Genomic DNA, 14,319 nt, shown 5'->3' with positions numbered 1-14,319 from the left:
CGAGCTAAAGGGAATGTTTATGCCGTTGTATAACCCACACATATATAAGTTTAAGTACTCGTGCCTAGTATGTAAAACGTAAAATGCGCATGTATTCTCAGTTCCCAAAATAGTTAAAGTAAAAAGGGAATGCTATAACTCACAATGATAAAGTAGCGGTAAAGTATGACTCGGGAAATAAGCAAGTGTGTAGGTCCGAAAAGTCCTCAACCTAAGTCAAATAGTACTAAGTCAGTAAATCGTCCCAATAGATTTAAATGTATGTAAATAAGGTCTTAAAGGTCATCATCATTCATCATCAAACAAAAGGTGTAAAGTAAGTTTCGTTCATGAAAAGAGTTTAAAACAAAGGCTGAGTTCGGTCAGTCACCACGGCCTCTATACCTACTGAAATAAGGTGAGACCAGTGGCCATGGCTCCGTATATGAGTCCTTTAGTTGTGGTAAAAATCCCAGAAGTAAACTCGTCTTCGTTTGACCGTGGCGACGGTCTAAGTGCGAGTAGGTCAGAATTTTCAGCACAACGTTAAAAGGACATAGGGACGGTCGGAGGGCCATAAATCCTAAACCGTAACTCGGATTAAGACGAGTCCTAAATGAAAAATTATCTACTCGAACAGAGCTATCTGAAAATCATCTTTACAGTAGCCCAGGTCGTACGGGTCAGACACAGAAACAGTAAAACAGTAGGTTCCGGGAGTTCTTGGTACTCGATGCTAATCACGGTTCTCATCCTTGATGCATATAGCTTCAAGTGTACAACTCGTTGATGTGTTTGCATCATCTTGACCAAGGTTTCACCATCATAACACTTGTATAAGTCCAAGACATGTAGCACAACTCATTTAAGTGTTGCAAGTGTTTTGATGAACCAAAGTTACATCAAAGTCTTCGATCCGACACATACATGAACTTTAAAACTAATAATAAGTTGCAAACTTGAAAGTAAACTTATGAAATCAAGATCTTAAGTTGTAGAACATAATTCTTAGTTAGATCTTGAAGATCCTAGACCCAAAAGTCTAGATCTAACATAAGTGTACAAAGTGTAACACCCCAGCTTAACATGACCACAATATTGTCCGCTTTGCCCGCAGGCGCACGGCTTTTTCTTGGCGACCACACACGAGAAGCACTTTCCCAGGAGGTCACCCATCCTGGTAGTGCTCTCGCCCGAGCACGCTTAACCACAACGTACTCGCACTTCTACTCAGCCTGTGATCCCAAAACGCGTTGTGTCATTTAAGCGTGAGTATTACCTTATAATCCCATGATCACTCATGTCTGTGGGTGATGTGGAATTTGCCTAGGGTGTTACACAAAGTCATAATTAAAGAAAGCTTACTTACATGTTCTTGAACTTTCAAGTTAACTTTTAGTTCAAGATTAATGAGATCAAAGTTAACTAGTAACACTTGACCATTTAAACCAACAAACATGAATTTAAAGTGCATAATATGAGAAAATAAACTAAGTAAACAAATAATAAGTTCATGGGTTTCATACTTTTAAAGATTCAAGCTTAAGTCTTGATCTTTAGAAAGTAAACTTTAAGTTTACTTCATGAACTTCAAGTATGGTTTTAACTCATGAACTTTAATCTTTGGAAAACATTAAGTGTAGAACATAAACTAGAAAGTTTATGTTCTTGTATGTCTTGTAAGAACAAGATGATATGAAGAATCAAACTAAAGAGTTTGATTCTTAATTAACTAGAAGTAGTAACTACAATAACAAGTAAGTAAATCATAACAAGGAACAAGTGTCTTAAACAAGTGAATGATGATGATGTATATGTATAAGGTTTCGGTTTTTAACAAGGAAAAGAGGAGAGGAGTTGTTCATAATACTTACAAGAAAGTAGAGAAATGTTTGAGAGAAATGAGAGAAAAAGTTTAAGAGATATTGCAAGTAATTTGTGTGTGTAGAATGAGAGAAAACTAGTGAGTGAAGTAGTAAGAAAAATGAAACAAAAACACCTCTCTTGGCCTACAAAGGCCGAAGGTTTGGCATGGGAGAAGGGGAAGGCAATTGCTCACTAGTCACTAGCATGTAAAGCCTTTAAAAGTTGGTTACAAGGTGGCCTAGCATGGGGAAGGTGTGTAACTAGATTCTTTACGAAGTTAAACTAACTAGTTGATCCATAAAGTGATACTTACAAGTAAGAATGGGCTAGTTAGTTCATTAAGATATAAGGTGGGCTTATAAGTCCACATTCAAGAGTCCATTAACATTAATCAAGCCCAAGTTCAAGTAATTAATAAGTAAAAGTCCAATAACACTAATAAAGGCCCAAGTAATCAACTAATAACCTTAGTTAATCAAAATGATTAATAAAACTTAATCATGAATGTAAATAATACTCGAAAATATTATTCGTTTAATGTACGTGTGTCACAAAGACGTTTCGGGCATTTAAAGTCAAGTATGATCAATCAAGGTAACAAGTAAATGTATAACAATACATTCGTTTAATCACAAGTATTAATAATAAATATTAATAATAAACGTTGGAAAATCCAGGGTCATTACACATTCCTTCTTACTTAGCTTGCTGCTTACCTTACTCAAGACTTGAAGGTCATCGGCGACATCGATGACAGTGTATGAATTATAATTGTGTGTCGCATTAATACCACTCCTCTTAGCTAAAATAACGTACGTTTGGTTAAGAACATCGTTGACCTCCGTTAAAACACTACATCATTAGGATCCACACACTACAACATTTATGTAATTATAAGTTTGACTAAAATAATTGTACTGATTATAGTCATAGTTAAAGGAATACGGAGTAATACTTACAGCACTCGCTCGTGCATTAAACCCTGAAGCACTTTGGTTAGCTAATTTTGCAAGTTGTGAATCAAATAGTATGATATAAAAAAACGCGAGTATGATCCTCTACGCGTATTGTGGTCCGGATCCTGAATATAACATATCAGTTAGCATAGTTTAGGAAGATAAGAAAATGATCATAGATATAAGATAGGTATGTGATAATCTACCTATTGTATCACTGTTGTAATATGCTAGATTATACATAAATGATGATGTTATTACATAGTATACAATTGTAAAATATGTAATAATTATTCATACAGTAAACAATAGAATATCATGAAATAAACTCATAAAAAATGATATCATTCATACAGTCATCATTCATACACTAAACAATAAACATAACTTTGTTGAATTGCATAATGGAGTAAATATTTTTTTAAAAATCATGACTGGACAAAAAGCTACTCATTTTTGGTTGTAGTGTTTTATTACATAAAAAACAAATACATGTAAATGATGTTACCTCTTGATCAACGAAGACCAACTCCAGTGAAGCAGGAGCAGATGGGTTACTAAATAGAAACTTTTTCCACTGAAAGTGAACTTTCACTTTGACCTTGAAGTCATATCGGCCTTTCGTGATTTCGTTGAGGGGAGTGACGACTTCAATTGCAGCCATTGTTTAGAGCTAGTGATCGTTCTTGGTTAAGAGTATGAATAAAAATGTGGAATAACTGGACTATATATATATATATATATATATATATATATATATATATATATATATATATATATATATATATATATATATATATATATAACAGATTTGAGTAAATCACGAAATTCCCTGGGCTAATTTATCTGTCATTAACTTTAATACGCGTTTCAATTATGTTGATTAATTTGATTGTCAAAATTTTAGCAAGTTTGTTACATTTTAGTTTAGATAAAATACTGGTTTATTAAATTTAAAATTATGATTGTAATGAGTGGTAGTTACTAGTTAATAGAATCAATTCCATAATTAACAGGATTATTTTTTGGGAACAAATACTGAATATAGATATCGGAGTTGTTCAATCTCGGCAGCATCTTTTGACATTGTATTTGACTCATTTCCAGAAATCAATAGCAATCCATTCTTAATGAGGAATACAGCAAATAATTGTAATCAAAATTCTAAAATTTGGGTGTCATTTTTAAAAGACATTTTATAACAAAAAATTTAGCTTAACATATAAGTACATTTTTGATTTTGTATGGACATATTTGAAAATTTAGATGGTATATCAGATAAAGAGTAAAATGACAAAATGCTTGAAGCTTTTTCTCAAATGCTAAGTTGACATCAAATATGAACATACCTGGAGAGTTAAAGCACTTGTATTCTTGGTAACCAAGAAATTTGTCAAATTGACGAGATACGCTAGAGCAGAATTGAACAACAAATACCAAACAATGCTGATATCTCTTCTGGCAAGAGCTATCGTTATCCCAACCACAATATCTTCCATTAACAACGTTGCAGGAAGCAATATCACAACAGCTACGGGTGCCATGTACAGCAAAAGATTCATCGAATTCAACTTTTCTCTGTTTTAATATATAAATCAATACACTAAGTATTAATCAAATAATCGGTTACATAATGAAATTCCAAAGATCGTCAAGAGGATGAGATTTATTTACTCTTCTGAGGATAACAAAATCCCTTGAAGCACCAACTTTAACGCTCTTGCAGCTATTGCACCAAGACACATTATAAAACCAAATATATGGAAACTTGGTTCACCCTGCAACAATATACTAGTATATATGCAGATTTAGTAATCATCTAGCCAAAAAAATGGCTCGCATTCAAAGAAGAAAGATCCCATCAAGAGTATTTGTAACATATCATGACATTTTTAGATAAGGCCAACATTTTGAGCAGGGATTATGTACTAAGAAACTCAAACATTAGTTGGTAACTATGAATGCATACAAAAGGAGTGTTTGTATGTGCAGTTGTAAGTAACCATTCAATTATACTCCGTAATCAGTTTGTGGCAATCAAGTAACACTTAGGGCTGTTAAAAAGCTAAGGTACATTCAATTCAAGCTAACAACATTTCAAAACCACAAACATATGAATCAAAAAGTAAACAAACAAACAAATTAAAGAAATTTTACCCCACTAGCAATGATATCTAATCAAGAAACCTAAATGAAAGTAAATAGACACAATATTCAAAAAACACAAATAATCATCAATTTACGAAAAACTTAAACATCAAATGGATCTTACAATTATTTTGGGATTGTGATACATTAACGATCAAATACGACACACACCAAATCAACTATCTGAATTGTCTTCCTCTTTGAATGGCTTCCGTCGAGCTTTTGAATAACAATCGAATTTTAATTCTTCAATTATGTTTATACCCGATTAAGAGTATATCTTAGTCTGGTGCTATTTCCTTATGAGAATGAAGGAAGATTTGATTGTCGTTCTTGATGATTGTCGTTTGCTTTTTTTTAGAGCAAATTAGGGTTTTTTTTCCCCTTGTAGTAGTAGTTTGAATGGTATGAATTTTAGGGTTTCTTTTGGTGTAGAACAAAGTGACCCCTATTTTAAAAAAAATACTCCGTTAGTTTTCCTGATTTCTGGGGTAAAATAGTCCAGTTAACGCTAATTGTTTCTTAATGACTTCATTAAGATGATTTGTCTAATCTAATGGTCATTATTTAATCTAATCTCACTAATGGATGGCTAAGATTGAATTTTTTAGTTTAAAATGACTATATTATGTGTTTCTTATTATGTATAGTATAGAGTATAGAATAGATATAGATATAGATAGAAGTATAGATATAGATAGATATAGATAGATGTAGATATATATTCGTTACACCATCCTTTTTACAGAAAATTATTTAAAAAATAACAGGTTTAGACCTTTATCGTATTATAAACACTGTCCTACACATCACACATACAAAGTAAATGAAGATTATAATCGTATAACACTATGTTAGTATCATCGTATTGGTACACGACTTGAAACACTCGCAGACAGGGTACATTCATAGATAACAAGCTTCCTCCAACAGACATAAACTACATTTTATTAGATCTGAGAGGTTTAGTGCCATAGTTGCTGAAAAATATTAGTTAAAATAAGCTTAAACAAAATATATATATATATATATAGATATTAGCTACGAATCTAGTCAATAGTTTCTTCAATAACATGATATCCAAACTTAAAATGACCTATTTGGATTCGTCGAAGAAGAAGAAGATGAAGACTTGGCTTTCGCAAAATCAACAAGATCTTTAAACAAAGCATCTTCTTGTTTCTCTTTCTTTCTTGGATTTGATGACTTGAGAGAAAGATTCCTCGTCTCATCAGCTAAATTATCGTAACCCGAACCGTTACCAGAAACCGAAGGTCCAGAAGGAAGACCCTGATTTTTTGCGAAAAATTGTCGTCGCTGACTGTGCTTTGAAGGTGGTGGCGGAATAGACACTGGACGAGCATTGGCAGCAAATGGATTTATGTCTTCGTCTGAGTGAGATGAATGGTCAACGGATTTGGTCAACTGTTTTGGTTTATCATTTGAAGCAAGCAATGTTGCAGTCGGGTTTATGAAATCATCGAAAGGAGGAGGTGGCGGTGGATGGTACGTCTCGCCACTTAAAAAGTCAACCACTGGTTCGTTAGAAGCAGTAAATGGTTTGCTTGATGATGGTAAGGTCGGAGATCGAAGCGTACTAGGGGTACGTCCTCGTCCAGTTGACGTACCGTCCCGTAGAGTATCACGAGATGACCTGAAAAATGCGCACACAATTTTGTGGGGTTAAATTTAACTTAATCCACATTCTCAATTACGGTTCCAGGTCAAATGTTAAAAGTATAGGTTGCAACTCCAATATGTGAATGGGTTCTAGAAACAGGAAGAAATTTAAGAAACGGGTAAAAAGTAGTGTTGCATAACTCGGCATTACTCTAACAATTACTCGGTTTTTGCCACTCGGAGAGTAATCGGTCAAACTCAGTCAAACTCGGTCAAATTCGGCCAAAATTCGGGATTGTTAGCAAAATCGGTCAAAACCGGTCAAAGTCAAACTTGGTCAGTGTCCGAGATCTCCCCGAGTTGCCAAGTACTCCCTAAAAAGTCCTGTCAACTACTCCTCGAGTGGCGTTTTTGCAACCTTGGTAAATATTTTTCTAAAGTGAACTAATGCCTCCAAAATGATTCTATTTTATAAACTTCTACTATACACTATTATTTATTTATTTAACAATATATTTTATGTATTAACCATTTATATACAAGATTAACTAAATGGAGAAAAGACATGTTAAAAGCAACCCAACCCCGCCCCGTTTTATTTCGACCCAAAAGGACACTTTAATCGATTGATGCACATTATGACGTTTAGTTGTTTACCACCTCTCCCAATACAGACAGACTCTAATCGATTTATCCGCCACAAAAATGAAAAGAGCAGAAAAGGCATTTTCGCTTCAAACATAACCGGGTCACAGATCATTACGAAACTATCCACTTTCGAAAACCATCAAAACAACTGTTCAACTTAAACAGCATTTTTTACTCATCCTCAATGCCGTTTAGGCTCCCCAGTTCAGTCGGTTGTGTAAGATTTACTCATCATTATATGAACATAATGGATGTAAAAACTACGGAATACGTTATACCTGTGGGCTAGTTGGGTATAATCATCATCATCATCATCAGACTCATCATCATCATCCTCATGTGGCACATTTACAACAGGGGCAACCGAATTTTCTCGTGTACCTCCTGCTGCTGCAGATCGAGTAGGAACTCCCTTTGCAATATAATCATGGGGCCCACGAACAGGAGCTGTCTTCACAACAGGAGCTGTCTTCACAACATCATCATGGGGTCCACGAACAGGAGCTCCGTTTGCAATATTGTCACGGAGACCGAGAACGGGAACTCCATTTGCAATATCATCATGGAGGCCGATAACATGCATTAAACTATCATTTAATGCCAAACCCTTATTTAGAAGCTCCTCGTCACTGAAACAACAAGCATATTGCTCAGTTTTTTATAACACTGTCTATATATGTGGCAGTTTTTGATCAATTTACTTATATCTAAAATGAGTCAAAGGAGTCAAAATCATTATAATTATTACCCAGCCCGACCATCTAGCCACCAGGCCCACCCTTAATATAAAATACAGGTAAGAATTTCCGAATGAAGTGAAATGTGCTTACAAGGTGCTGTTTATGAGGGCCATGACACGTGTCTGGTAAGAACGACACTGGTCAACAAGATCAACTATCAATTCATCCTTTAGACCCTGGCACAACATAACAATATATCAAGACCATATATATATTATATATCATACATTATACATATATAAAAAGTAAAACCTCAACAAATTTAAAGAAGTAACTTTAAAAAATCAATTATATTGCATAAATTAGTTGAAACGATGTTATTACCTCAGAATTCTTAGGATTTAAAGCACGAAGCATCTCCATCAGCACATCTGCTATTCCTTCTGCATTCACAATTTCCGCCATGCTACATACACCAAACATATGCACATATAAATAAATATACACGAAACACAAAGCATCAATGTATTATTCTCTAATAGTAATAGCTACAGTTATGAACTAATAATAGCAATTGATGGATGCAACACAATAAAAAATTTCAATGCCACCTAAACCGCCCATATTGCCACCTCTTAGGTCTACGAACATAGGAATGAACTAGGAGACGAGAGATGTAGTACCTGAGTACAGAGGCATCGGTCTCAAGGGAGGCCTCCACAGCAGCTTCCTCATACGCAGATGTCGGATCGGCAATCGGATAAGTTTGCGGCGGTGTAAATAAGGGTACACTGTTTTCTTCTCGGGGTGGAAATTCTACTCCAGCAGACTGTCAAAAATTCAGCAAATAAAGAATTTGGTTTCAGAGAAATGAACAACAAATATAATGCATACAAAATTGAATAATAAAGTTTGATTCTTTATGTTATACGAGTAATAAAGTTTTTCTAATCGTGTTTGGCACATTAAGTATTATTTATAAAATAGAAGATTTTGGATACAAAAGTGTTTACAGGTTAGCCAAACTCGACCCGACCCGACCGGACACATCTTGACAGACACTATGTATAAGGTAATCAAACTACAAAATAGATTAAATAATAACCTTAAGTTCTGCATATGCAGCATAATATTGGTGAAATCTGCCCCCACGTCCGCCCAAAGCTTCTTGCCATGAATCAATCAGTATAAGAATCTTTTCTCTTACATTTAAATCTGGCTGCAATACAAGTAATCAATCAAGGTCACGTACATTATTAACTTACCATTTTTACTAAATGGGATTCATCATGAAAAAAGACATAATAGCACCTTTTTCTTTACAATTTTGACCATCTCGCGCAAGATGTCTCGTTCAACTATTTGTTGAAATATGCTCTCCCCACAGTTTTTGCTTAGAGTTTCTAACACCTACATTCGAAAATACAAGGTTATGTTCTATATGATTACATAACACATATTTACAATAATAATCCACATTTTATGATGATACGATAAACAGATTATATGCATTAAATTTATAGTTTGGGCGGGTTTAAACTGTTTGACCAATATAGCCCATCGACCGTGCCTCCTTTTAGCAGGTTATCTATTTGACCCATTTAGACACAATATACCATCAATCTATTTTAAACTTCTACTTTTAACGTTTATGACCGTGGAAAAAAAACATAACGAAACTAGAAGACGTACGAAAAGAGCAAGGAGTTGAATTTTTGGATTTTTGCTTTTAAGTCGCTTCTTCAGTATCTTCAGTGCATCTTTTGCTTGCCTGCAATTCAAGCAGACGTAGGAATCATCTTATGTTCCAAACAAAATATTTTTAAGTACTATAATCTTGCTAAATTACTCATCAGATAATCACTTTAAAAACCATCCTAACACCCCTTAACTAGAAGCATTTAACTACTTACTACCAAAATTGTAACGCAACCAAATAATTAGAAATCATTATAAAGAACCCACATCCTAACAATCCCAACTACAAATCTGAATTAAGAAGTAATTATAAATAAAATAATGAATAATAATAATATTAGGATAAGAAATAATACCCAGGATTCATATTAATAAGATCACAAAGCTCAATGTTAATAGCCCAATCCGGGCCACTTAATGAATCACTTGTTGCCCTTTCCACACACTCTGCTGGATTGTTACCAACACTATCATTATTTGCCATTACTTTACTTAACCCCTTTTACAAGTCTCAACCTGCAAAAACTTCAAACGAACCCACAAATCAAAATTGGAACCTTGAATTCAAAAAACTAATTAAAAATCACACCCATACGTGAAAACTCGATAAATTTGGTTACTTTTTTACAAAACCCTAAAAGGGGTTGAAGATGAAGGAAAAAAAGTTGTGATTTTGATGATCAAAATTGATAATCTAATAAAAGTTGACAGATTCTTGAAATTGAGTTGGCTACATACCGATAATTATAATTACGTTTCCCAGCTTAAAGTTTACAAAAGGGAAAGGAACGATCGGAATAGATCAAAATAAGAACGGAAGACTGTGATGGAAACAAAGAGATGGGTGTTTTTTAACATCAGCTGAGATTTATTTATTTTTAGTAATAAGATAAAAATAAGGGGATGATTCTCGCACACTTTTTTTTTATCGTCACACACCCTTTTACCCTATTATTAGGAGGAGTTAAAGTAAATTGGTGTGTGAGGATCAAAAAAAAGTGTGTGAGAGTCATCCCCTAAAAATAAGGGGAAAGGGTGTGTGAGGATAAAAAAATAGTGTGTGAGAATCATCTCCCAATAACTAAAAATAAATTACAAAAAACCATCATGGTGGTTGTTATCAAAAGATAATGTAGTTGTGAAATTCTACTTGGTTGATCTACTTTCCAAAATATATTACTTTTACATTAATTGGTCCCAGCCTCTCAGGTTGCAGATTTTAGTAAGGAAAAATAAGGGGATGATTCTCGCACACTTTTTTTTATCGTCACACACCCTTTTACCCTATTATTAGGGAGGAGGGTGTGTGAGGATAAAAAAATAGTGTGTGAGAATCATCTCCCAATAACTAAAAATAAATTACAAAAAACCATCATGGTGGTTGTTATCAAAAGATAATGTAGTTGTGAAATTCTACTTGGTTGATCTACTTTCCAAAATATATTACTTTTACATTAATTGGTCCCAGCCTCTCAGGTTGCAGATTTTAGTAAGGAAAATTTCATAAAATAAAAAGTCCTACTTAGTTAAAAGATGTTCAACGTATTTAATATAAGGATAAAGCCACAAATTGACTATATACTTTTTCAAATGTTTCGATGTCAGCCATATACTCATTGTGTTCCACTGTCGTCTACAAATTTTCAAAAAATGTACCGATATCGCCCATTATACTTTTTTAACTGTAACGAAAACAATTGATGACGTGACTTTTAAATAGTCATAATACGTCGGTAATACATCAGAATAGAAAATGAAAGTATATGAGCGACATCGGAACACAACTGAAAGTATATGGGCGACATCGGGACATATAAAATGAAAAAAAGAAGTTAAATAATTAACTTTACCGGTTCAGCAGGTAACCGGTAACGAAATGTTGACATTAGTACATTTTTTGAAAGTTTGTAGACGACAGTAGGACGCAAATGAATATATGAGCGACGAGACATTTGAGAAAGTATATAGTCAATTTGTAGCTTTAACCCTTTAATCTAAGGAGTATTTTTCTAGCCAATCTCAAATGGTCAAACCCACCTATCACCCAAATAAGGGTTCAAGTGATTTGAACAGAATGACTTGAAACATTTGAAAAAGGGATGTTTGGTGGACTTGTTCTTAGATTGCTTAAAATTAAAGATTGTAATTTCTTTGGAATTTATATATTTTCTCAAAAGATAGTTATATTAAGCTGTGAAAATATTTATTATCCAAATTGCACTAGAAAATGTGATTATTGTGTTACATGCAAATAGTTAATTAGTTGTAAAATTAAACTCACTTACTACTCAGTAGGCATTGGTTAAAACAAAATAAGGTCTTGAATCTTGATTAAACTTGTCCACTCTAAAGAATTTGGGCATCAAACATCCCACTTGGCATACCCACAACGTCCCCAACATAACTTGGAGTGCATTTGTTTACCTCTTAATGGAATAGTTCAGCACTGAATGGTGAACCATTCAGCATTCAGTGTGTTTGTTTCTGACCTCCGAATGAGATATGGTGCTGAATGGTTCAGTTTTCAGTGCTGAACCATTCAGAGTTAAAACACTCTCTTAACCATTAAGAGACTAAATTTTATGTGATGTTCTTCTTAAATCGTATCCAGAACACTTATCAAATAAGTATATTGAAGTTTTTGTTAATGTTAAACGATAACAAGTTGATTTAGTTGATTCATATTGTTTATTCAAAATGATTATCAAATAGCTTATTGTCATTCAGAACTAAATTCATTAAGAGACTCTGAACCATTCAGATTATAAACCATTCAGCATTAAATCATTCAGTTTTATCAAACGCACCCTTAAAGAGCGTTGTGGAACAATAATTTTGAGATGTGGAACAACTTTACACCAATCATATCATTCATATTTTTCCTTTTTTAACTAATGTGAATTTGTGACTTCTAATAATAAGTTTCTTTTCTTAAGATGGGAATCCAAGAAGGTTGGCTTTTACGAATGTCAGCAGCATTTGCTTTCCATAGAAATCAGCAACCTTCTCATATTACCCCTTGTAAAGATAAATTTAAATAGCCATATCCATCTAGCCGAGTTTCTAGAAATGTTACAATATGTTGGATTATATTGAGCTACTTCACTAGATTAATTCATGTACATTATTCACATTGGCATATCCCATGTTAACTCTTTACCAGTTTACTAACAAGAGTTAGTTACAACAGATATTTAGAATATATTATGAACGTGGACATATATTACGCAGGTGAACACACAGATATTAATATGCCCCTGCAAGATGGAGGCTCCATTGGTAACTCCAATCTTTGATCGAAATTTGAGAAACGATAGTCGAGAAAGCGGCTTTGTAAAGGTGTCTGCGATTTAATATTAAATGCTGATATGGTGTACTTGTAATGTGTGATCCTGAATTTTTCGCGTACAAAGTGGTAATCGAGTGCGATGTGTTTCATGCGGCTATGGGACACTGAATTTGCACAAAGATAGGATGCCCCAATGCTATCACAATATAGTATAGGAGAGCTATGCCAAGTTCAAACCACAGATTCTTTAGTCAAAGGATTTGAAATGTTACATTTGCCACTGCCTTGTATTGGGAAATGACGGCCTCACTAATTTCCACCACTCAGCCCAACAATAACAGTAAAGAAATAAGAACAATCCACAACAAAATAAAAAAATGAGAGAGAGAGTGGGTGAGAGAGAGAGAATTTCGAGAGCAGCGAATAACGGCAACAAGAGGAGCACGGCGGCGGCGAGAGGCGACTACAACGGCGACGGCTACTTCAGACGGAATCATAGATCAGGCGGCAGACAGATAACATCTTTTTTGTTTTACAATTATCCACCCTCATGGGATGTCCCAGAATTATGGCGATTCTTCAAACAACATGGGAAAATCAATGACATTTACATGGCCAAACGAACACTACCCAGTGGCCAGAAGTTTGGATTCGTACGATATGAAGACGTCAGCAATCCAGAAAAATTCGCTGAAAGATTAAGATCTTTTAAACTGAAAGATTTATATCTTAAAGTCTATAAATCAAGAAATGAAACAGAAGCAAAGCACAGAGAAGACAAAAAGTCACGTGGTGACTATGCCAATACCACCATGAATACTTCACCCAATCTGCAACCGAACCGCTACCTTCAAGACTTTCCTCCACTAAACACCCCTCACAACCCTCCCCACCATAACCAACCTCTACCACCATGGCACCCCAATCCCATTCCCAAAACACCTCACAACCTCTCTCGGCGCCGGGCACCACCACCACCTTCCTACACTAACACACGTCATCCTCCTCCACCTCACCACACAAACCAACGAACCCACAACCACCTTCACCCACAACAATACACCTATCGACCAAAACATACCTCCAATAATCACAACCACACCCACAAACCCTACATCTCCACTACCACACCCCAATCCAAACCAAACAAGGAGAGACTTGTCCTACTTGATGATGAGAACATAACCAATTTCGATTCAAAAACCCTAATTGGTGAGGTTCCCAACATAGACATATTAGAACACATCCAGGATCTATGTCATGAAGAAGGTTTAACTGATTTCACCCTCAAGTACCTAGGCGGACTTGAGGTCATGATCATGCTTGAGAATGATGAAACAGCACAAAACATCCTTTCTAATGATATACATGGGATAAAAAGATGGATACCAAACCTTTGTACATGGAAACCTAATCGACCATGCCCTGGTAGACT

At 34.8% G+C, this 14,319-nt stretch overlaps 2 protein-coding genes across 5 annotated transcripts; both read right to left on the bottom strand.

Moving 5' to 3' along the window:
* Positions 1-2,538: 2,538 nt before the first annotated feature.
* Positions 2,539-5,332, bottom strand: LOC139866962 (probable sugar phosphate/phosphate translocator At5g05820). 3 transcript variants are annotated; one of them, XR_011765694.1, is made up of 6 exons: positions 5,074-5,332; positions 4,476-4,579; positions 4,152-4,379; positions 3,310-3,459; positions 2,805-2,926; positions 2,539-2,719 (listed from the first exon to the last, which is right to left on the bottom strand). XR_011765694.1 is itself a non-coding variant. In XM_071855267.1 (4 exons), the coding sequence occupies exons 1-4, from the start codon at positions 5,095-5,097 to the stop codon at positions 3,469-3,471; spliced, it is 363 nt and encodes a 120-aa protein (XP_071711368.1). In that variant the 5' UTR covers positions 5,098-5,332; the 3' UTR covers positions 3,325-3,468. The 3 variants fall into 3 exon arrangements, 2 of the variants coding, with proteins under 2 accessions (XP_071711368.1, XP_071711367.1); XM_071855267.1 differs by lacking the exons at positions 2,539-2,719; positions 2,805-2,926 and having other exon boundaries at positions 3,325-3,474; positions 4,151-4,379; XM_071855266.1 differs by lacking the exons at positions 2,539-2,719; positions 2,805-2,926; positions 3,310-3,459 and adding an exon at positions 3,617-3,927 and having other exon boundaries at positions 4,151-4,379.
* A 417-nt stretch (positions 5,333-5,749) lies between these two features.
* On the bottom strand, positions 5,750-10,448 carry LOC139866091 (TOM1-like protein 4). Of its 2 annotated transcripts, none has more exons than XM_071854225.1 (10): positions 10,334-10,448; positions 9,952-10,111; positions 9,590-9,668; positions 9,209-9,307; positions 9,003-9,116; positions 8,581-8,726; positions 8,282-8,363; positions 8,048-8,133; positions 7,496-7,846; positions 5,750-6,603 (listed from the first exon to the last, which is right to left on the bottom strand). In XM_071854225.1, the coding sequence occupies exons 2-10, from the start codon at positions 10,077-10,079 to the stop codon at positions 6,036-6,038; spliced, it is 1,653 nt and encodes a 550-aa protein (XP_071710326.1). In that variant the 5' UTR covers positions 10,080-10,111; positions 10,334-10,448; the 3' UTR covers positions 5,750-6,035. The 2 variants fall into 2 exon arrangements, with proteins under 2 accessions (XP_071710326.1, XP_071710325.1); XM_071854224.1 differs by having other exon boundaries at positions 9,952-10,120; positions 10,334-10,422.
* Between the last annotated feature and the right edge of the window lie 3,871 nt (positions 10,449-14,319).

This window comes from Rutidosis leptorrhynchoides, chromosome 9, assembly GCF_046630445.1.
Source record: "Rutidosis leptorrhynchoides isolate AG116_Rl617_1_P2 chromosome 9, CSIRO_AGI_Rlap_v1, whole genome shotgun sequence".
Taxonomy (NCBI): Eukaryota; Viridiplantae; Streptophyta; class Magnoliopsida; order Asterales; family Asteraceae; genus Rutidosis; species Rutidosis leptorrhynchoides.
This window is presented reverse-complemented; position numbering and strand designations above follow the sequence as displayed.

Excerpts from the sequence above, each read along its gene's own strand:
- LOC139866962 (XM_071855266.1), bottom strand. The coding sequence starts at position 5,097 with ATGTATCACAATCCCAAAATAATT. Across the intron at positions 4,580-5,073 it reads ATCACAATCCCAAAATAATT|GGTGAACCAAGTTTCCATAT; the intron begins GTAAGATCCATT and ends ATATTGTTGCAG. Across the intron at positions 3,928-4,150 it reads CAAGTGCTTTAACTCTCCAG|AATGGATTGCTATTGATTTC; the intron begins GTATGTTCATAT and ends TTCCTCATTAAG.
- LOC139866091 (XM_071854225.1), bottom strand. The coding sequence starts at position 10,079 with ATGGCAAATAATGATAGTGTTGGTAACAATCCAGCAGAGTGTGTGGAA. Across the intron at positions 9,669-9,951 it reads CTTATTAATATGAATCCTGG|GCAAGCAAAAGATGCACTGA; the intron begins GTATTATTTCTT and ends CTTGAATTGCAG. Across the intron at positions 9,117-9,208 it reads TCAAAATTGTAAAGAAAAAG|CCAGATTTAAATGTAAGAGA; the intron begins GTGCTATTATGT and ends CTTGTATTGCAG.